The 23,605-nt window shown below is 55.7% G+C and overlaps 1 protein-coding gene across 5 annotated transcripts in view; it reads right to left on the bottom strand.

Annotated features, from left to right (window-relative positions):
• Window positions 1–23,605, bottom strand: part of MEF2D (myocyte enhancer factor 2D) — a 39,255-nt gene that overhangs the window by 12,736 nt on the left and 2,914 nt on the right. For all 5 annotated transcript variants that reach the window (XM_042825496.1, XM_042825499.1, XM_042825500.1 and 2 more), the window contains exons 3-5: window positions 11,000–11,265; window positions 7,475–7,678; window positions 2,624–2,761 (exon numbers count right to left, since the gene is read on the bottom strand). In XM_042825496.1, coding sequence (XP_042681430.1) covers window positions 2,624–2,761; window positions 7,475–7,678; window positions 11,000–11,053 — 396 coding nt within the window. In that variant the 5' untranslated portion in view covers window positions 11,054–11,265. The remainder of the gene's footprint in view (window positions 1–2,623; window positions 2,762–7,474; window positions 7,679–10,999; window positions 11,266–23,605) is intronic.

Raw genomic sequence — 23,605 nt, 5'->3', positions numbered from 1 at the left:
AGCACCGCCCCCTGCCCCTCTGCAGAGTGGCTCCAAGTGCCAGGGACAGGTTCGCAGCGCCTTGTGCCCTCCAGGTGACACTGAGGTCTGTCCTTCCACCACCAGGAGCTGTGGGGCAGGAGGAGGAGGTGACCCGGTGGGAGCAGGAGGACGGCTCAAGCCCTATCCTTGTCTGCAGGTCGAGGACCAGCTTCACCTACCAGCGTCCCCGCAGGAACCAGACTCACCGTGATTATCCCATCAGCCTTTCTTATGTCACTGATTTGCTCTTCATTAACAGGAACAGGCACCTGCTTAGAGGCTTTAGCAGGGGCTTTGTTAAAATCCCACTTTAATTTGCCAAGGGCTGGGAAAGCAGAGCGCTCAGTGCCACCAGACAACACCCAGCGTCCCCACCAAACACACCAGCAGGCGTGGAGGGAGCCAAGTTCCCAGCACCATGGTGTTACAGGGTGCTGTTCCTGGTGGTTGAATTCCTTTAAGGGGAGAGGAGAGGAGGGAAGAAGGGACGGTGCTCACCAGGCTCACTGCTGGAAACCCTCCCACCCGCTCAAGGGCATCCTGTCCTTCAGAGATCCTGTGGCCCCGAGCTGGCGCTGCAGCACGGCTCCAAGGGCTCTGGGGACTGGCGTGTCCCCTCCCAGGGCTGTACAAGCCTTAACACAGCCCTGGCCCTGCAACCAGGGGTTGCAACCAGCTGCAACCAAACAAACAAAAAAAAAAAAGGTGGGGGGCCACAGGGAGCCTGGCAGGTTTTGTCAGGTGTGTGAACAGCGTGGCAGCATTGTGCAATAAATCTCTGTAAGCACGTGTGTGTGCGTTCCCAGAAGAGGGAATGAAGAGCAAAACCCGGTGCCTCACATCCTCAGCGAGGATGATCAGAGAGCAGCATCCAGCCCCTGTGTCTCCATGCTGCTGCCAGGCCAGCGTGCGACTGGGACCCAGCACCAGTGCCTGGGGGTAGCTGGGGCACAGGGGCTGCCTGGATGCACTCACACCTCAGTCCAAAATCTGGGGAGAAGATGCACACATCAGCCAAGCCCTAATGATGTCTGATTCTGTCAAAAGCCATTGCAAACACGCTCCGAGCGCAGAGGGACTCTCCACAGCGAACACGGCTGCTGTTAGCTAACGAGCCCAGTTAGTTCTCATCACACACAAAAACACTCCAGCTGGTTAAAAAGGAGAAGCGTCACCTTCAACAGCACACGCTCTGCTGGAACTGCTCCATCCCCACTGCACAGGGGGTTTAGATGAGGAGCCGGATGCTCTGCCTTGAACCCCCAGCACCCGAATGCCCCCCTGCCCAAAAACACAGGCAGGCCAGGGCTAGTGCAGGGGCTGCAAGGGGATGGAGCTGTGCCTCCACCCCAAGCAAGCCCTGGTGGGGTCAGAATCTCTTCCCTAAAGAGCGAGATGCCACCGAGGCAAAACGCCTCGTGCTTTGCAAGCTGAGTCAGCAAAACCAAAGGGGATGGATTTCAAGACCCAATTTTCTTGAAAAGCCAGAATTTTTAACCTGTGTGGGCTCGCAAAGCGTGGAAGGGCAGATATCTTTTTTTCTTTTTTTTAAGGTGGGGAGGGGGCTGTGTCATTTCCTATTGCTGCATCCAGCCCTTGAATCCAGCCCTTAGCCTCCCTGCTCCCTGCAGCGTCCATGATGGCTGCAGTGACACGGGGCTAATCCCACTGAAGGAGGTTTGCCTGCACCGCCAGCCCTCGCTCCCACTGTTAACAACTAATTTGACACGCGTTCCCCCCTCCCGTCTTCTGACACAAATCCCTTCCAGCGCTGTCCTGATGCCACCCCGCTGACGGGCCTGGGATCACGGGCTAAAACCTCACTGGATTTCTGCCATGGCCACCAGCTGCCCTGAGGGCTTGATGGATTTGGGTGGAATTAAGGCAAAATGGCCCAAAGTGGGCTGACCCAGTGCTCCTCCCCGCTAGCTCATGGGGGCCTGGGGCTCTTAACCCACAGAAAACCCCTTATGGGGGGCAAAAGAGTGGCCAAGGAGACTCAAATCCAGTACTCATGGCCAAGGGGCAGAAGAAGCCCTGACCCAGAGCCCAGGGATGCTGGCTGAGTCGCGCAGGGGGCTGCTCCCACTTCTCCAGCTGGGAGACCAGAGGGTCCCCAACAGCTCCTGGTGCTGCTTCCACCACCAGCCCCTTTCCCCCCTTTTCTGCCCTCGTTTCCTGCCCCTCTGGGTGCATTCAGGGCCCTGGTTCCCACGGCACAGCACGGCTCCAAAGCAAAGCCATGCAAGACCCCCGTCACCCAGAGGCAGCCGGGGCGGGAAGGGCTGCAGGCCACCAGCTACTCACTGCGAGCCGGTAACTCTGCATCATTTTATCAAACTCCTCATCAATCTTTTTATATTTCTCCTCCGTCTGCGGGGTCAGTGCAAACACTTCATCCCCTTCCGGGCTTTCGCATTCCCTGTGCTTCTTGTTCAGCGCCTGTGTGACGTTGGGGGGGGGGGGGGAGGGGGGGGGGGGAGGAGGGAGGGAAGGGGGCAGCAGGGGTGTTGGGGAAGGAGTGGGGACGAGGTTGGGGGGGAAATCGAACAGAAGAAAAACAGAATAATGAAGGCTTTCCGGCCACAGAGCAGCTACTTACACCGTATCGCTTGAACAGGATATCCAGATCCTCGCTGCCTTTACGGTATTTATCCTCCATCAAGGGGCTCTGGTCTATCGAGTCATCTCCGTCGGGTTCCGGGCTGTCACAGCCATTAAAACCTTTCTTTCTTAACGTCTGAAAACACAATCAGGACAGTTTGAGACCTGGGACTGGTGGGGTTCTCCCGGAATGTCCCTGCAGCACAAAGGTGGCATTAAATGATAGGGACGGATGGACGGACGGATGGATGGAGGGAAAAACTGCCTAGATCTCAAAAGAGCAGTGTGTGCTGGTGCTGAATTTGGACCCATACGAGCTCAGCTGAGGGTTTTGTCACCTCCAGTCAGCACGATGACAAGGAGGGGAAATGAACCTCGAGGATGGGATGCACCCTCCTGCTAGAAATAATAGGTAAGATGTTTTTGCACATAGGAAACAGGGCCAAAAAGCAGACACAGGTCCTGGTCATCTGCGCTCCCTTATGCAGGAGCTTGGCAGGATGGGCACTCAGCAAAAAACCCAAGCAGGGTTTGAGCAAAAAGTCCCTCTTTTCACACAGCAGAAGCCAATCTGCAGCCTGTGCTACGCGTGCACATTTAATCATTTTATTTTCAAAATACCAAAAGCAATTAGGCGTTATTATGGAACCATCACTTGCCAATTTTTTTTTTTTTTTTAAGTCGAAGCTACAGAATTTCCTGGAATTCTTGATCTCTTTTCATGCCAAATTCAGAAGGGGGAAAAATAAAGGCCTTGACAATTCTCCTCTTCCCTTCCTAAACAGCTATAAACACCTCTGCTTCAAGGCCAAAACATCCTGGAGCCGTTCTGCTCTACCTGGAGCCATGCAGGCAGTGCAACCAGGAGCTGTTTGCCTCCCACTGCCATCCCAGCAAGCTCCCCTCCCTCCAGCTGAAACCCCTCCGTCTTTGCACCCGTGCTTCAACGCCAGCCACTTTCGACATCATCCAGGCTTGCAGAAACCAACACCATTTTGCCAGCCATGGCGCTCACGTGGTAAATTCAGCAGCAGCAGCAAGGAAAACCAGCAGATTCTGACACCACCTCTCCAAAAGAAACAAGGCTTTCAAAACGCGCGCTTCACCACCCCAAGTTTCACGCTCTTCCTTTGGATTGCGCCCACAGTGATGTCTTTACAGCAGAGCACATGGGGGGGAGGGGGGGGTGAAGCCCCACTTGGTGCTGCCATCCCCCCCAAATCCTGCTTATTGCTGCCATTTCTTTCCCCTTCACACAGGAGGGGCAGCTCCAGCAGAATGCGCTCTATTGGCACGGCTGGCAGCACATGCAATCCGTGCTGCCTGGTCACCAGAGCTGGGGCTCAACTCGAAGGCTGAGCCAAAGGTTGGTTCTCAAGGCCACTCTTTGAAGGCTCCTGAGGATTCTTCCCAGTTGTTCTGCTATTTCTGTCCACTGCCCTTGTTTGTATTTCGTACGACGCACGCAAAAAAACGTGCCGTGCTCTTGCAGTGGGGAAGGGACCGGCTTTGCCTTTTTTTGGAAACTGTATTTTTTTTGCAAAATTCTTTCCCCAAATCTTTTGTTTCGCCGAGGCAGCTGGAAAGTTGAGTCTCCCTCCTTGCTTAAAAAAGAGATTTTCCTCCCCCCTCTCTCTTTCTCTTTCAGAGGCAAAGTGGAAAACATTGTTCCATGAGCCATGGAAGCAATGAAGCTGTGTTTCCTACAGATGCGTGCAGCAGGAGCTGTGCTGGGGAGACTCTCCGGTGTCTAATAAGGGGCTGTGCCCATGCTGTGGTGTTTCTCCTCACCGTGGCCAGCTGTCCCACTCAGCTCTGTTCACAAAACTTAAAGGAAATCCCTCCTTCCTAAAACCTACAGTGCTGAAAACGCAAGGGAAAACAACCTCTTCTCACTTAAAAGTCCATTTCAACTGAGTTTCTTCACCTGAAAAAAATGCCAAAGGATAAAACCAGGGTGAGAACATCACCTCACAAAGGAAAAAAAAAGAGAAAAAAAAAGCCCTTTCCTGGTTTGGTGGCTGCTGACACCCTGTTCAGGAGTGGGTTTTAACCCGAGGAGGGTGGGAGAGCAGCAGGAAACCCCGGGCATGTGAGAGGAAGCGATGCTCAGCCAGGATGCAGCCGACTTCCCTTAAAGGAGGGTGGCTGCAATGTAAGCAACTCCTGACTTTGGGGAAGGATGGAAAGGATCAGGACATGGCGCCCCTGCACCTCCTGCAGCAACGGAACGGGGAGCAAAGCAGCAGCCAGCCACACAGCCAGGGAAAGCAGAGGATGCGCTGCCTGACCTGGAGCATCCCCACAGCCCTGCCCCGTCCCTGTCCCTCACCAGGAGCTGGCACATCAGCTGGGCTTCGGGAAACGAGAAGCGACAGCGAGGAGCAAAGCCGGCGTGATCCGCAGCCGGGCGCGCACGTGGCACTCAGCGTGCCTGTCTGAGGCATCGGCCGGGCCCTGCGATTAAGGACCCCCCCTTTTTCTCCCCCTCACTGCAGTCAGAGAGATTTTCTCAGACTTAAAAGCTTGCAGCAGTCAGGGCCGGGGCTAGGCAGGGAGCGGAGGGGCTCAAACCCCTCCTGCTGCACCGACTGCCTCATCCCAAGAGCTCAGCTTCACTGCTGCCAACCCTGAATCCCTGTGCCATGCAAGACTCCACTGCTGCCAGCTGAGTCCCTGCGCCATGCAAAGCCCCACTGCCACCAGATCTGAATCCCTGTGCCACGCAAGGCTCCATTGGTGCCAGCCCTGAGTCTCTGTGCCATGCAAGGCCCCACTGCTCCAATCCCTGTGCAAAGCTCCACTGCTGTCTGCTGTGCTGTGCAAGGGATTCAGGCCTGTGTCACCCCCTCCTCATACCCCTGAAGTGCTTCTGGAGGCACACAAGGCTGTGTCTCTCCTACAGGAATGGGAGACGGGTGTCACACAGAGGCAGCCACCCCTTCAGCCACTCAAACATCTCCAAACAAAATGCAGACCTCACAATCAGCTTCGTCCCTTGCCCATAGGGTAGAGCAGGATCCTGACCCCACTGCTGTGCTTGCCAAGCCTCCCACCATGACCTGAACCTCCAAGGAGAAGACATGCTGTGAAGATCTGACAGGTGAGACACCAATAACCTGCACAGAACTGGGGCTCTAGTGAGACCCAGTCTGAGTCCAGCCAACTCCACGATCAGGAAGGGTCCTAGCAGGGTTCAGAATAGAAAACAGAAACATCCTGGAGCAGCCCAAGCCCTGTTGCACACAAGGAGAAGGGATGAGGACGAGGATGGATGCCTGAGTGGCTTTGAACCCGCCTGAACAGGATCTCGGAGCAGATGACAGCAGCTCTGCTGGCTAGACATGCCGAGCCTCGGCTCCTCTCCCCACCATCCGCCAATGTCCTTCCGCTTCCCATGTTCCTCTCTCCAGCTTTGGATGCAGATTCATCTTTTCATGTGGTGCAAACACAGCATTTCTTTGGGTGCCAAGGACTGCGTGTAACTTGTCGGCTTGGGAGTGTTTGCATCTTGGACCATAAGGGAACAGAGAATGCTGCCCAAAATGTTTATGGTATTTTTAGGCTGAGACAAATCTGTTCGATGCTGCGAGCTCCAGTATGAGCATCCTGGGGAGGCTGGGCAAGGTTGCATCGACGAGCGAGGCAGGGAACCGTGGCTGTGAAATGCAGCAACTGAAGTGCACGAGGCCCTGCTGTTCCCAGGATAAGGCTACTACCAGTGCTTCAAATAACATCCAGAAAGAGCATTCTGAACAATTAGGAAGGTCAACAGACAGCTGCTTGTTGGCTGCTCGGTGCTGAGGAGGAGCGCAGCGGACGCTGGTTCAAAGCGCTCACAAAGAAATGCTTCAGAGAGGTGGAAAAAAAACGAAAACAACCAAAGAACCCAAAAAAAGCCAGATTTTTTGAGCTAGGTTGTGGGATTGCCTGGTTTTTTCTTGATGAAATCAAAGCCTGAGCTCACTGCCTGAGGTGGCTGAATTGCACCGGAGGGCTTCAAAGGCACAAATCGCAGGTCCAAGTGGCAGGAGAGGACGGTCTGCAGCATCCTCGCCACGCAAGCCCCAAAGTGACTAACGGTTCCACCGGTGCTAATTGATGCCCGCCCATAATGTCAATAATTACCCAGGCAGCCCTCGCGTTTGTCTGAATTTGCCCATGCGTAAAGGGAGCTGCCCACACACAGCTTGCAGCTGCTGAGTGACACACGCGTGGTTCTGTCACATCATCGCCACGATGTGGCTGGGGAGCTTAGAGAGCATCCTGTGCTCCAGAACGGTACATGGGAACAAGGAGGATGCAGTGGGGATGGCCGGAGTGGGGTGTCTGAGAACAAGGCTGCTGGTTTGGAGGGAGCTGTGGGTGTCGCCAGCCTCAGCAAGGGCTGGATGCTATGCCCTCATCATCCCTACCACAGAGCTGGGTCAGATAGGATTCACTAAAGGCAACTCCATCAACCCAGTGGGAGGCAGGCTGTGCTTTGAGCAGAGGTCAGAGGAGAGGCACTCAAAGGCCTCCCCAGCCAATGACACTTGGTGTCAGCTGCTACTGCCCTCCTGGAGCCCCACTGTGTACAAATGACACAGTTCACAGGGCCGGCTGCAGCTCTGGGAGATGCTTCCGAAACCCAACCTGATTTACCCAGAAAATCCCCAAAAAGCCACGCTGCACCTCCATTTCACAGCAGTAAACCGGCACGTCACTCCAGATGGCTTCCAACAGCACCGAAATTTGACCAATAAAATAGATGCCAAATCAGCCTGGAGGTCTCCTCGTTCCCTTCAGATTCTGCTCAGCCTCCTCCCCGCCCCAGCCCTGCTACAGTGGGACGTGGATGTGGCCTCACCTCAATGATGTCCGCATTGGTCCGGCTCTCGTGGGGCTCGTTGTACTCGGTGTATTTGAGCAGCACCTTGTCCATGTCGGTGCTGGCATACTGGAACAGCTTGTTGGAGTGGTTGAAAATGATCAGGGCGATCTCGCAGTCGCACAGCACGCTCAGCTCGTAGGCTTTCTTCATCAAGCCGAACTTGCGCTTGGTGAAGGTCACCTGGAAGCAAGCAGAAGGGATTTGGGATGAACACTGGAGGAGAAGCCAAAAGAAAGTAACAGCAGGAGGACACCTCTTGTACTCAGCTTCCCCAAGTGGACAACAATCCCAAGCTCTCTTCTCCCACCTCCCTCTCCTGCATGGCCCAACAGATTTGTGCTGATGCCTATTTTTGGGCTCGCAAGGCAGACACTTCACAAGCGCAGAGATGATTATCAGCATTGGAAATTGCATATTGCCAAATCAAGAGAAAATAAATTTCAGCAAAATCCCCAGCAGAGCTACCATCTGTTCAGGGGCTGCGGGTTGCTGGGGGGGGTTTGAAGTTGAATGTTCTCGCAGTGCAGAGCTCTTCCTAGCTCATCACAGCAGCCTGGATGTCACCTGGCCCTAGCCTGGAAAGCACAGGTGTGAAGTGCAGTTTTGTGCCCCAGAAGTCAGAGAGCTGCGTGTTCCACCTGCCAGCACTGTTTCCTGCTCTCCTGGTACCTTGCATGAGCACTGAACATCTCACCGAGGGAGAGTTGTGCAACAGGAGGTGGCCGTGGCCAGGGCAGGGTGCAGGCTCCAAACCCAAGTGATTCCCAGTCTGCACCAACACCCACCAGGATGCAGCCGGCTGGAGGGGCTGGTTTGGGGCTCCTCATCCCACTCACAGCACCCATGGATGCTCTAAGCATCTGCAAAATGCCCCTGAACCCCCAAAAGGGGAAAGGTGCAACACTTGCTCTCTTAACAAAAAGCAAGAGGAAAGGAATAGGAAAGCAGGGAGGGGAGGCTCCCGCACTGCTTCAAGTGTGTGTGAAGCAGCGTGCTGGGGCACAGGCAGCGACCAGCTGTGACACCCTGCAGTGCTGGAAGGCTGCTCCCTTGCTGCCTGCATGCAAGGTAGGGCTCAATCCCACTTAGGACCACAGTCACAGCATTGATCTTGAAGCCGAGCAGCTCCAGCCCGAGGTGTGGAGGCAGGAGCTTGATGAGACTTTGGCTCAGCAGTGCCACAGGAGCTGAGCCTGAGCTTCCCAAGGCATCGTCGCCACAGCCCAGCAGGCACCCAGTGACCTGTGAGGGCACAGCCCATGCCTCCCCATCCCTGCTGCTGGAGCTGGAGCACATCTCATCCCTCCCAGCCATCTCCTGAAGATGATTAAGCAGTAACGAGATTGGGCTCTAATCACCTCACCCGCTGCTCTCCGCCACGTGCATCACTCGCCCCAGCTCCAAATGCAAGCTCACGTGGCCAGCGGGCACCCAGGGACCCGAAACCACCGAGTGCTCGGGGCTGCCCTGAACTTCTCAGGATCCCCTCAGCTCTGAGGTCACCTGTCCAGAATGAAACAGCAAGCTGAGCGGTGACATGCAGACCAAAGCACCAAAGGATCCCCATCCCTCTGAGAAGAAGGAGATGTTTCCTCCCCAGGGGCACGGCACAGAAGCAATCCTTTTTCTTGGTGCCCACAGCTCTCCTTGCAGAGAAAAGCACACATCTGCCCTTTAACCAGCCCTGCCCCAAAAGCATCAGAGCTACGTGTGCCCTACACATCCAGCAGCTACAGGGCAGGGAAACACCAAACCCCACTGCGCCACGCAAAGGGGCTGAGATGCACGTGGGCACGCGCCCCATCTCAAAGAATTAACCTTCTAAGTCTAAGAGGGTAATCAAATCTCATGCTTCAGGGCATAAGCCGATCACCAAAGGGGTCAGGAAGGAATTACTGCCCCACACAGCCCTACACTACCAGGGGATTTTTGCCTTTCCCCTGATGCAGACCATATTGGTCATTGCCAGAGTCAGCAGCCTGGCCCTGAAGGACTGATGGTCTGATCTGTTCTGGCAAATCCTCTCCAGTAATTCCCCTAATGACATTAGAGACTCTTACTTGCTTTCCTCCCCTGGGTTTGGCTTCTGCTGTAATCCCAGTCCCCTCCACACAGACTTGCGCTCCCCGCTCCCTAAGGATGACTGTTGCTGGACCAGGAGAGCGCAGCCACAGCAGGGAGGCTCTGCGGGTGACCCCCCGTTTCCAGCATCCCCCAGCCACAATATTCCCATCTCCAGACAGAATATCCGCCTGCAGCAGCAGCAGGAGAGCAGCGAGTTGGAGCAAGGCAACCAGCCCAGGGACCTGAGGCTCACTGCACATCTGAGACTGTGGGAAAGGGCTGCAGACCCCCACACCACAGCCCCAAACGCCTCCTGCTGCTTTGGCTGCCGGTGCTGGCAGCAAGATGCTGCTTTCCCATCCCGAAGGCTTTACACAACAGTGCTGGGCTGTGCCACCGGCTCCAGCATGACCACAGATTTTCCATTTGCTGCAGCTCCAAACAGGGCTGGCTGCGTGCGTGCAGCACCACACTCCCCTGCACATCCCCAGCAAGCACACCCCAGCTGCTTTACCAAGCCCAAAAGCCCTGCTTGCTGCTTGCCACGGAAACGAGCAGTGCCACGAGCTTTCGGAGTCATTAGCAAAGACACTTCACGCCATCCTATCCCCTAATCACCAAATAATGAAGAAAATCTGCCATTTTCTATTGTTCGACTGAGGAGCAGTAGGACGGTTCAGCACGTTCTGCTATCTGCCACTTCTCAAGCATTAGGGATAGACAGCATAGTTTGTTTTTCCTGGAGGACAAATTAAAAAGCAGTAGAAAAGTGCAGCAGGACACGCACTGGATGTCCTCCACGTCCTCAGGAAACACAATAGTGGAGCAACCACAGAGCAAAGCTGCTCCAGCAAAGCGCTGCCACTCTGCAGCTTGGACTCAGCAAGATGAAAATGAGGGAGAAATGACTTTTCTTTTTCCCTGTGAGATGCATGGATGCGTTTACCCATGCATGTACACACATGCACACGTGTCAACAGCTCCGTGTCAGTGCAGTGAAAACCTGGCACGAGGAGGAAAAAGCCCTGGCCACAAGTTAGCGCTCCATTGAAAAGAATTAAAATTCCTTTGGGTTGCTAGCGTTCAGAAAAAATGGATCCTTGTTGTGGTTGTTTCTTATTGGAAAAAGCCTGGTGGAAAATGTCAAACGAAATACGTTTTTTGCAAGGGAAGAGAAGTGGCAGCTAAGGGGGGAGGATGCTTTCTTCTAGGAAGGGCTTAGGTGTGAGCAGCTCTGCGCTTGGTGGAGGAAAACAGGGCGGTCTGCTGGGCTTGGGGCATCTGCTGCGAGCAGCCTGAACCCAGCCTCTATGGCTTAGCATTATGGGCTGGAGGAGAAAAGCAGAGCTTGGCCCAAAAGGGATGCAAGTGGGGAGTTAATGAGAGCCTCAAAACGTGTGAAAATTGGTAGCTGGAGGGGGGGGGAGGGGGACTCACCTGCCGGTTCCGCTCATCGGTGATCCGCTGGATCTGGATCTTTTTCCTCCCCATCTTCTCAGGAGATCCTCACCGCAGCAGCACAGCGTCACCCGGGGGAGCGCGAGAGGAGCCCCCTTTTAAAATGTTCTCATGAAAAATGTTTGGGGGGGAGGAGGGGATGGAGAGGGAGCGATGAAGAACCAAGGGAAACCAAACGAAAAGGAGCTGGACGCTCAGTTCATGGCACCCTCCGGCGAGTCCAGTGGGGCTGAGCCATCAGAAACCTGCAGGGACAGAGGCAGAGGTGAAATCCAAGCCCACGGTTTTGAGGGGCATCCCATCCCTCCCAATTTTAGGGAACCCCCCCAGCATGCCATCGCTACCATCCTCCCAGGATGTGATGACTTGTTTTTTTCTCCCCCTCTTAATAACGCCACAAGCAGCTGGTGATTAGCTCAGGCAATTTAAATCCATCTCCAGTTCCTGCATACATCTCCAATGTTGAATTTTAAAATGTCTTTATTTGATTACTCGAAGTAAAGAAAGAAATATGCCCGTATAACCAGGCACAGAAACCTAATTCTTAGGGGCAGGGCGAAGGAGGACAGGGAAGGAAGCTGGGTCAGGGCACCCCATGAAACACAGCACCCCCAGCCCCATTTCCCAGTGCAAATGGGTGGGATGGGGCAGCAGAGGCACCGAGTGCCTTTCCCCTCTGTTTTTCTCCATGTTCTTTCTTCGAGTGGCTGAATAAGGGCAGTGATAACGTCGCACTTAACACAAGGGTGCCCCGTGCCAAGGCTCAGGCTGAGGGAAACGCCAGTCCCAGAATAGCTCCCTATCTGCCTCCACTTGGCAGCACCGAGCTCTCAGGCTGCTCACAAGCGATGCGACCAGAGAGAACCTCCTCCTTCTCCCAGCACCCAAAACCTGAGCTCCTCTCCTCTCCCACAGCCACCCTCCAGGGACCCTCGCCCCATCCTTCGCCAGCCCAGCCCCAGTTGTTTCCCCCCCCCCCCCCCTTCTCCCCTCCCACTTCATTTGTCAGGGTTCAGAGCTCTGTGACTCACTCGCCCTATTTATTTTTTTGGCACAGTTATTCATCCTGCACTGCACCCGGCGATATCAGAGCGGATTCGAGCACTGGAAGGGGAAGAGGATGATCCCCCCCTCTCATCACCCAGTGTTGGCTCCGTGGAGCAGCCAAGCATTCAGAAGCCCAGAGAGGTGAAGGACAATAGAAAGCCTTTTCTTTTTCCCCAATAAATCCCAACAGGAAAGATCAGTGCAAGGACAAGCACGCTGAGATTGCATTTGTTGATCATCGTTTACCCAAACTGCTGCGTGCATCCCCTCCCAGCCAAGCAGCAGTGCAACAGAGACGCTGCCAGGTTCTGCTCCCCATTCCCACCTGCACCAGCCTGTGCAGGAGCAAGCTGGGAGCCACGAGGGTTTTGCACGCACAGAGAAAAGTGGGAGGAGGAAGAACTTTCTGCAAGGCTTCCTTTGCAGCTTTTCCCCTTGGAGGTGGCACTTCTGCAACGTGGCTGCCAACGCACCGTTCCCATCCTCAGCACCGAGCAGCAGCTCTGCATCCAGAGCAAGGGCAGCATGCTGATGCCTCCCCTGTTGCTGCAGCACTTGGGAGAAGGAAACCCTCCCAAAGGGTGACAACACATCGGCCATCCAACCCTGACAGCAGGCATCCCCAGCAGCAGCAATTAGCACTGGAGAACACAGGCTATAAACCCAAGCCGAGCGAAAGGAAGCATTATTTTAACCTCATCCATTTGGGGAACTTCTTCCCAGGATGTGGAAGAGCTTCACCACACTTCCAAAGGGTTTGCAGATGAGCAAAGCCCAGCTCAGCCCTTCCTTGGGCACTAAACCACGTTTCCCTTGCTGAGCTGCAAGCAAAGCCCAGCTGCATCAACACAGATTCCCTTCCCCCAGCCCTTTTCTCTCCTGGTGTTTTAGCTGAGGTTTTGGGGCTGTTGGAGCATCCCCCACCCTTCCCCAATGTATTTTAAAGCCAGGTATTCTTTCTGGCTTCCTGACCAGGTGGCTGTTTCACAAATCTCACCGTCCACCCCCCCCCCCAGACTCCACTTTCTGCTCAGCACCTGCAATAAAGCACCCACATCCCCATCCCCACCCTGCTACAAGCAGCCCATCTCCCCAAGCTGATACAACACCCCAGCATGTCACAGTGGCAGAAAGGCAAAGCCCAACCCTTACGAGACAATGGAGAATCTCTGCAGCCCCAGCAAAAGGAATCATCCCACTCCACTTCGCCCCCCACTCCAGCACCCCTCATGTGCTTCTCACAAGGATGACTCTGGCAGAGCAATTAACACACATGCCAATTAACTCCAAGCAGGTGCTGGTTAACTCTGTGCTGAGTAATTCAACTCTGGCTCCGAGTAAATTGCTTTAAATTGGGTAGACGAGGGAGGGAGCAGAGTTAGCAGTTTGCAAATAGGGGAAGGGATGAGAAGAAAAGGAGGCTCTCAGCTGGGAGATGTTTGCACAAAACAAGGAATTTGGGGGTGCTGAGTCCACAGCTCTCAGTGCTGGCAGGCAGAGAGCTGCTCTCCTCCAAGCCCTTATTTCTGGGTTCCTGACTGGCTATATATATTTATTCCCGATCTGTTTTACCTGTTGCTAAATGATCTTACCCCAGTGCTGCGTGGGACCCTTTGCACCGTTCCAAAACTGCTCCCTTTCCCATTGCACAGACCCACGTTTCGCACAGAGAGGCACTGGGAGCTTCACATCCACTTTCTGTTGCCCGTTTGCTGTTTTTAACGCCCTTTCATAGCATCTCCTTTTTGCTGCCTGCTCACCAAAGCCAGCTCCATGCACGCCTCCCCCCCTCCAAGCTGACACGATGAAGCTGTCCTCTCCTGCAGCCCCACCTGTGATCTCAGCACAGCACCAGCTCCAAATAAACCAAACACTGACAGCGCAGCTGGAGAGATCAAAACCTGTGGATCCCAAAGACCGAGGGAGAGGAAGGCAAATAAAAGCAGTAAATATATTCTTTCCAACCAACAACAACAAAGTGTTTGTATTTCAAGCGCAGCCTCCGCATGGCTCTGCACTTTCCAGCCTGTTTGTGGGCATCAGTGCAGAGCCCAGCGTGGCATGAAAAGGGACTGCAAAATTTGGAGGGCTTCACGGAAAATAAAAGTAAAGGGGTGCTGTTTGGGAGTCCAGATCTTAATTTTGAGGCACCTGGGTTTAGCAAAATCCTCCCTAAGCTGGTGCAGGGAAGAGGGCACAAGGGTGGGGAGATGGAAAGGCAGAGAGTTGGGAAGGAAGGAGGGGGAAAAAAGGAGGAAAAGAAGGAAGGGAAGAAGAGGGAAAAGAAGGAAAGGAAAAAGAAGGGAAAAAGGAAAGCCCTCCCCTGACAAGGTGCCAAAAGGACCTGCGCTGCTCATCGTGCGGAGGAGGTGGATGGGAGAACGGCTGAGAGCGGTGCAGAAAATCCTAAATTAAAGGGAGAGAAGCTGTGGCGTTTCCCACCTGCTGCAGTGCAGGAGGAATGAAGGATTTGCTGCAAAGAGGCAGTGAGTGCAGAGCTGCACGTCCCAAGGTATGAACTCCCCCAGGTGGGTGCACAGAGATGCTCCGCAGGCACCCAGCACCAACCTGGGTGTTAGGGTTTCATGGGCTTCCACCAGGAGAAGGGATCCCGAGCCCCGGATCTGCAACACCATCAGCACCTGCACAGACTCAGGTTCTCCCATGGCCAAAATCCACTGCACAGCCAAGGTTCCCAACTCCACAGTGCCACACATCTGTCTCACCACGAGGCCTGGACTTCCTCCTCTCAAGGATACGGAGCCAGCTCCGGTCACCTCTTGAACCTGCTCTAGTTCTTGCCTTCCTGTTTCCTCTCTCGCTGACGGCCAGACCTCCCTGTTGTGACTTAATTGTTGTTTTTGACATATCCTCTGCACCGACACCAAGGACTTTTCGTTTCCTCATTGCCGCTTTCAGGACACACAGGACCAGCTTCCTCCTCCTGAGGAGGGTGGAAAACAACCCCCTGATTCATTCAGCCACAGCGCCCATGCTGCTGGGCGCCGTTCTTCCTCTTCCTCCTGCACTGTCTCTGCTCTACGCCGTACTCCACATCAACCACTGCCATCTCCCCCATGCCTGCCATCACCCCCCTGCGCTCTCCATCACCGTGCCACTGTCACCCCTCCGAGCCATCACAGCTCTGCACCCACTGCCATCCCAGCGAACCATCACATCCCACCCAGGATGGCAACCTGGGGGACAGGGTCTGCAGAAACAGGGACGTGCAGCGCCGCGGGACGGGAGAGCAGCCACAGCTTTGGTAGCACGGATGGCAGAGGCTGCGTGCGCCAGGCGAAGGGCTAGCTCACCCACTCAGCGTTGTTTAGCACCTCTTTATCTCCAAACCGAGATCAAAACCACACAAACGCACTCGTGTCCCCTCCAGAGCTTCTATTCTGGTTTCAGGATGATGTTATCTGGGTTCCTGTGCAGAGTCTCCAGATGCACACGGGGGAGGGGAGAAAAAAGCGGCTGAAGCGCGTTGCTCTGGTGTGAACCTGGCTGGGATGCACAGCTGCACGGTCGGCCCCAGCCCTCCTGGGGACAGATCCTGCTCATGGAGCAGGTGCAGCAGCACGGGTCTCTGCAGCTGGCACCAGCTTTGTGCAGCAAAGTGCTGGGCAATGCACTCTGGTGGATACCTGGCTCCCGTTGGATGCATCCCACAGCCACAGGTATCACCACGGGAGGCTCCAGAGAGCAGAATCTGGGCCAGATTCAGCCGAACCCCTGAGGAATTTGAAGGTAGAAACATTCCTGACCCAGATTCAGGCATTCTCTGGAGGAAAGCAGATGCCAACTGCGCTGCCAGCTCTGCTGAGCTGTAACAAAACCACGGGTTGTGCCAAGAACGGCCGAGCCTGGGGAGGAAAGCACAGCCCTGCAGCGATGCTGGAGCACCGATACTCGTGTGTTGAATTAAGGGGGGGGGGGGGGGGTGAAAGGCTTTGGGGAAATCAGCAACCAGAGGGCTGCAGAGCAGAGGTGCCAGGCAGCACTTTACTGAAGTGACCCCCAAAGCTGCCCACAATAATGGGCTTCACCGCAATCCTGAGCGGCAGCCCTGGTGGCAGCAGCATCCTCATTCAGAATCCAACCCTGCTGGGAGAGAGGACATCCCTTGGACACCCCCACCACCCCACACACCCACCACCACAGCACTGCCCATCTCCTGCATGACAGCATCCCATACCCTCCCCCCCCCCCCCCCCCCAGTCACCCACCGCCACAGCGCTGCCCGTTTCCCACATGGGAGCATCCCAACACCTCGCCTCCTCCCCCCCCCACCCCGTAAGCAGCCTCAGAACTGGGATGATTTTTCCCCTGTACTAAGTACAGTTTTCTAAACGATGGGAAGCAAGAGCCCATTATCTGGCTCTGTCGCCCACCCCCACGGCTCCCTGCAGGGCATGAAATAACCACCTGCCAGCTCCCCGGAGCCGCGCGCTGCGGCAATGATATCGCAGCTTCCCCTGTCACTATTGTCAGAGCAAAATTTAGATACCTGGTAATGAGGAGGTTTAATATGACAGATGAGAGGTTGACTCATTAAAAACGGGAGAGAAGGAGGGAGCTGAATTCGGGGATGGATCCTGTGCTCCCAGCCCAGATGGAAACGGGGAGGCTGTCAGATTGAACCCGTTGACAGCAGGAGCAAAAGTAAAGCAGGTCCTGATGGCAAAACTCAGCGTGGGGCTACTGGGGAGGTAAGGGGATGGATGGGGGTGGGAAGGGAGGAATGGATGGGGGTGGGAAGGGAGGTTTGGTGGGGTGGAAAGGGAGGATGGATGGGGAACTATGGTTAGGGTAAGCATCAGGCATCACCCCATATGAGAGTGTCAGCCCCTCTCTAAGGATAAGGCAGGGACCCACAGCTCTGCTCCCAGAGCTTGAAAAACCCCAAAATGCACCGAGCCCCAAAGGGACAAATGCTGCCTGCAGATCTCCCCACCCGACACCACAGTGGGGCCCTGCAATGCAGCGGGAGGAGGGCAGATCACACCCAGCAGGAACATTTGTCCTCCCCATCGGCGGAGCTGGGTTTCCCCCAGTGCTCTGGTGGTGGGTTTCACCCGGGGGAACCTCCACGAACCCCATCCCGCGCTGCTCATCCATCCCTTCACATCCTGGACAGCTTCTACCCCCCAAAAAATTTGCTCCTCAGCCAAGCAGCTGGAAGCTTTCCACCAAACAATGCTGTTTTTGTTTTGTTTTTAATAAAGGCAACGAGGCCCACGTGCAGCACTTTCCATAGGGAGGCACCAGCACTGCAGCCTGCAACCAGAGAGCACAGCCACAGTGGAAAAGCCCAAATCAAACCAAGGTGCAAGCGGCCGCGTCGATGCCACTGCAGCATGTTTCCCATTAGCACAGCCACGCTGCCAAGGGCAGCTTTAACCCCATCTGCGTCCTCTTCTGAGGGCAGTGCACTTGTACAGCGTGCTGCAAGGGAAGAACAGAACCGATGCCTAAAACGATGCCGTCCTCCTCCTCCCTGCAGGCTTTGCACCGAAGCTTTCACAGAAGTGGATATTAAAAGGATTACCGGCACGAGCAGAAGTATTATCAGCTCTAACACAGGCCTGTCCAAGATCACAGCAGTGCCGGCCTCAGAGCAGTGAAAACCCTGCAGAAGCTCAGGCCAGGATGGCTGAGGCTTCTTGCGAAGCAGCTGCACCCACCCAAGATCCCTCCCCAGAGGCAGCAATGCATGTGGGCACAGCACTTCCCTCAGCACCTCTGTGTTTAAGCATCCCTGCAGCTAAGAACCCCATCACCCGAACATCCCTGCACCTCCACATCTGCACAACCTGAGCAGCCCCACACCCGAGCATCCCCTGCACACCCTGCAGGGCGCAGCTCCTGGCCGTACCTCCATCCCCTGCCTCCACTTGGAGGAAACCAAGAGCCCCGCTCTCACCCTGCTCCCCCCCAGGCTGCCGAAACGAGCAGGAGGGTGTTAAAACCCCAGCACTGACCTCAGAGGAACCACAGTAAACAAGCAAGTCAATAAGGTGGGCTGCTCCCTGCTCGGCTTCCTGTTTGCTTTAGCAGATCCTGCTGCAGGGCCGCAGTGGGACGGCCACCGCTTGCCACCAGTCACCAGCATGGGGCCACATGGAGGGGGGGGGGTGGAACCAAACGAGCAATTGCTCCGTGCCCCACAGAATGCAGAGCATCCACGGTGCCACAATGGTGCCTGGGCTGGGTTTTATTCCTTCTATGATGCCATGCTTGAGATCTGAGCGCGCTTGCTGCCTCCTCCTGTGTTTGTTTTTATCTCAAGAGGAGGAAATCCCGGCTCTCTGACCCTGCAGGTGAGCCACATCCCTGCTGTGCCTCAGTTTCTCCCTTCTTGTGCAGCTGACCCCCTCTGCAACTCAACCACAGACACAAAGGGAGGCACAGTCGTACCATAAATGTGCATTGGAGCAATGGGAGCTCAGTGGAACCCCCCCCTCCCAGCAGCAGGCAGGAGGGCAGCAATAGATAAGGGCTCTGTGCTCTGGACAGAGGGATCAGAGCCGTTGTTTGGCTCCAAACCCTGCTTTCAATGGAGAGGGATGGAAAAAGGGAAATATTAATTTTACAAGAAAACGTGGAAATAAAAAAAAATAATAAGGGAGGGGGGGTGAGGAAAGCATCCGTGTGTAGAGCAACAACGAAAACATAGGGAGAAAGGAACCAGGGAGTGCAGCGAGGGGCAACGAAAGGGAACCCAGTTGGGCTGGCAGGGTTTGAAGCAACTCCCGTGGTGAAACAACAACAAAAAAAACAACAAGGAAAAAAAAAGCAGCTGCTAATTTTATCTCTCTGGTGGAAAGAGTGAGTGGGGCTTCAAGGAGACAGGCTGGCTGCAGCCCGGCTGTGTCTGCGGGCGCTCCGGCGTGCAGCACGGTGGGATCCCGGCATGCCCAGGTCTGCGTCGGAATGCAAACTCTGATGATTATAAAAAGAATGTGATGCAATGCCCAAGACGGCCAAGGAGCAGACAGAGTGACCTCAGGTCTTTTCCTTGTCGGAGGGAAAGCAGACTTCTGCTGCAAAATCCCATGGAGAAAGGCAGGCTGGCACAGACCCTGCAGCTCTGTGCACGTGGTAAGGGGCACGTGATTACCCAGCACGGCTGCAGGAGATGACACAGCTGTCTCCAGGACATGAAGGAGTTGATTCAATTAAGGTCACAGCCCTTAGAACAGCTCCTGCACCAGATGTGTTTGGGCAGAGAGAGGCTGGAAACCCAAACTGCCCACCGAGCTGACCGAAACGCAGCGCTGGTGCAGCACCAGTGCAGACTGCAACAGCGCAGCCTATGGTGCTGTTCCAGATTCAGGGCAGCAGAGCAGGTCTCCAGAAGTCCTTGCTCCTGACCTTGCAGGGAAACGGCCATCACTTCCCATCTCCAAGCCTCAAATAGATCACCCGTGCCCTGCCCCTCTCCGGCACTAAAAAGCCATCAGAACGCAGCAAAGTGCTTGTCAGGCAGAGAGAGAAGAGCCCCCCTCCTTCCAGGAGCTAGGAGCAGATTATTTTTAAAATCTTTCTGTATCTGCTATCGAAATCAATAGGAGGAATATCCATTACACGAAACCAAAGATCCCGCATCAAACGGGGACGAGGCGCAGCCCCTACCGCAAGTGCATTACAGACAGGAGAGATGAAAACATTTACTGTAACAGCAATAAACAGGCAGAGAAGGTCAGGAAAGGGAGAACGCGCTGAGACCTCGCTGAACCACAACGTCCTTATTCCTGGGGACAAAATAACAGCGCTATGGCCACAGGTCTCATCCACTCAGGGACGAGTTGTCCCCGGCTGCCCTGGTTTCTCTGCTTTGCTCTGTGCCCATTTGCTGTTTGCTGCCTTGGGATGTGGGGAACAGCCAGGGCCGTGCTGGTGCATGGGGATGCTTGGGAGCAGTCGTACCTGCAATGCAGACACCTGCAGCTTCAGTGTCTGCTACCGAGCATCGAGCTGCAAAAAAAGGGAATGGCTGTGAGCTGGAGGGAAGCAGGCAGCAAGCAAAGAGCCCAGGGTAAGCAGAGACCCCAGGGTTGGGGTCCGTGCATTCCACATCCACATGTGGGGCAGCCTCCAGCCCCACAGAATGGCCAGGGTTGGAAGGGACCTCAAGGATCATCAAGCCAATGCCACATGCTGGGCCACCAACCTCCACATTCAAGACTAGACCAACCCCAGCTCAGAGCCTGGTGTCTGCAGGTGGGATGAGGCTCCAGGTGCAAACACGCAGAGGCCCCTGCACAACCAGAACAGCACCAACACACGGATGCTCTAAGCTGAGCCATGCAAGATGCTCATTTACCAGCACTGTCCCAGCACCAGAGAGCCACTAAGGGGAAACTGAGGCACAGAGAGGGACCCCAAAGGTGCTGTGCACCCGCTCCAAGCCGAGCTGCAGTCTCACCCAAGGGAGGAATTGCGCTCAGCCTTCCGGCATCCTCCATTCCGACCACAAAGCAGCCTTCTGCTCCCACTGCCTCCCCTCCCACAGCCAGCTCATTTCCTGACATTACAAAACTCAGCCTGAACAAAGCTGGACCAAGGAGCACATGGCTGGGGTCGGGGGCGAAGGGCACCCGTTGTGGCCCCACAGTAATGGTGCCTTCCAGCAGCTGCGTGCATTTATCCCACACCTTCTGTCAGCCTCAGGCACATCCCAGCTCTGTGACCGGAGAGCATCGAAGATGGGGAGCTTCAGCTTTTCTCTCCCTCTTGCACCTGTTGTAATGGCCAGAGCAACCTGCTGGTCAAACAGAAGGCCCATAAGGGACAGCCCTCGACTTCCTCACGCACAAAAGGAGCCGTGCCCTGCAAAGCAAGGGAGCAGGCAGAAAAACCACAGGACACCTTGCACCTTGCGCATCCAGGGCACGCAGCAGTGCGACCCGTGCTTCTGCTTTCAGCTGCCAACCCAAGGCTTGCAAGCTGCACTGTCAGAACATAACTGCTGCAAACTGTCGGGGTGCAAGTGCTGCAAACCCCAGCATCACCCACAGCAGAGGAGAGTGGCGGGCGACGAGCATCAACGGGACCACAGCACCCATGGCTGCACCAAACCCCACCGGCCGCACGGCTCACCCGTGCCTGTGCAGAGCCTCCCCCTGCTTGCAGGGCATCGCCAAGCTGTGTCACCGCTCACATGGGAGCAGGGTGGAGGATGTGTGAATGCATGGGCAGGGCTCTCACCCTAAGCGTGCAGCAGCAGCAGCCAAGCATTCAGCCATGCACTGCCCAGCTAAGCCCGGACCGGTGCAAAAAAGCCACCGTGCACACAGAGCGTGCCATAGGCAGAGATAACACCAGTGCTGTTTATTTAAAGCAGCTGACATCACCTCCTTGTGGAGCAAATCAAAGTGAAAAAAAAGAACACACCAAAACAACAAGGGGAAGGAAAAGGGGGAGAGAGAGAAAGCAATCTTTTTGTCCGGTGCTCACCCAGAAACGCTGAGCAGACAAGAAAAATCTGTTCCTGTTCGGAAGCCGGAGCTGCGGTTTCGCTCCATGTGGGCAGCACAGCCCCACGGCACAAAGTTTGTGTCCCCTCTTCAAACCCCCAGAGCTGGGTGGCTGGGACAGCTTCACTGCAGCAGCGCAGGCTGCGAGATGCTCGGCCACTTCATTAGATCAATCAGGAGCCAATTAGTGGCAGAGATGCGCCCACTTTCCTAGCACCAAAATGGGAAAACCCGGCTGCAGGGAGCTCTGTGCGTGCCACTGTGTCCCCAGGGCCACCATGATCCGCAGGGTCACCACCAGCCCACGCCAACGTGGGGACACAGAGCACTTGGGGGGCACAGTCCACGCCAAGGGGAGGTGGAGGGGCCAAGACGGAGGCTCAGATTGCAGAGGGGAAGAGCTGCCCAACCACAATCCCTCCTTCCCCTTTTCACGTTTCCTCTAGCAACGGGTCTGGGGCCACAAAACATTTGGGTTCCAAACCCAAACTTCCCCCTGGGCTGATCCGCTCACCATCCCTCTCCAGGGCTGACACAGCCAACCCCAGACCATCCACCCACAAAACACAGAGGTCTCCTCAGGCGCCGTCCCTGCTCGAGCCACCGCTGGAAACTCCATTACGCTCAACGAGCTTGTTATCACTCGGGCTTTTCATCCCAAAAATGGGAAGGGAAAAGCCAGGAGGGCACGGGGGGCCGTAGGAGCTGCAGGTCCCCTGAGGCCCTGGGGCACACGGAGGGCTGGCGGGGGCTGCGTGCGGGTGCAACCGTTGCAGCCGCTGAGTTTCGCTCTCGCTGGCCAAGTTCCCCCTTCAGTGCTGGAGATGCAGAAGCGAAACTTGCAGCTGGGTGGACGTGGGGGTGGGCAGAGGGCACCGGGCCGGCACCAGAGCACCGCGTCCCAACGGGATCGAGGGGCGTGGGGCAAACGTGGGACAAGGGATGGGCACAGAGGCTCCAGTGGGTCACAGCACTTCTGTCCCTGGGCGCAGCCTCTGTGTGCACAGTGTTCAGCACAGCCATAGGCACAGCTCAGCACAGCCCCACGTTGCTCAGCCAGCCTGCAACGACCCCCCAAACCCCTTTGGTGGGGAAGCCAGATGGGTTCTTGCCCGTGTGCTGAGGCAGGGATGCCCGCAGCACCCAGCTGGGTGGTTCACCCTTGCCCTGCGATGCCTCTGGTCACATTGCCACCTGCTGGCACCCATCTCAGAACCCCGCTCCTTAAAGCAGCAGCTCTGCACCGCGGCACTGGGTGCAAAGCAGAGCACTGGGCGCTCTCATTCCATCCCAGCACTGAGGCTTCGTTTCCCAAACTTGTTTGGAACTCACATAACTGCAGCGTTGCAGGGCTGAGGAACCCCCAGGGCAGCAGTGGGTGCTGTGCAGTGCACAGACTGCGACAAAGCCCCCTCCCACCACGGGGGTCTCACACCCTGCACCCAGCACTGGGGCTACGCGCCTGCTCCACACACTCTTTGCATGGGAAGCAGCTGCTCACAGACGACGAAAGGAAAGCAATTTGTGCCTGAAGGGAAAAAGAGGAAGGGGAAGAGTGTCATCCAGTGCTGCCCACTGCAATAGGAGCTGCATTCACCCAGGCTGCTGAGCGGGGCGGGGGGCACAGCGACAGCGCCAGGGACCCCATCCACAAAGCAGAGTGCTGCAGCACACACCCATGCACATGGTACGTTTCAGTGCCAACACGCCTTGCACAACAGCACCAGGAATTGCCACGCAGATGCCCAGGGCAGTTGAAGAAGGGGAATCAACTCAACACTCCCCATTTGGGAACAACCCATTCCGGTTGACCGAGCGCTCCTTGAGGTTCTGCATGGCTTTACCTGGGTCAGGGCAAACGCTCACCCTTTCCCAGCACACAGCCGGCCACGTGCACCTTGGCTGAGCACCCACTGACCCTGCAACCCGCCAGCACCCAGTCCAAACTCCACGGCCACTGGGCACAAAGCTCCAGCACACACCGGAGGGAGGACAGGAGAAAACAGTGATAACGAGGAGCAACGCACAGGTCCTCACTGCGCTACCTGAGTCAGCA

Source organism: Centrocercus urophasianus, unplaced genomic scaffold (genome assembly GCF_019232065.1).
Source record: "Centrocercus urophasianus isolate 14NV4802_14NV808 unplaced genomic scaffold, USGS_Curo_1.0 seq_240, whole genome shotgun sequence".
NCBI classification, from domain to species: domain Eukaryota; kingdom Metazoa; phylum Chordata; class Aves; order Galliformes; family Phasianidae; genus Centrocercus; species Centrocercus urophasianus.
The sequence above is the reverse complement of the archived record's forward strand: the minus strand, read 5'-3'. Positions and strand labels throughout refer to the sequence as shown.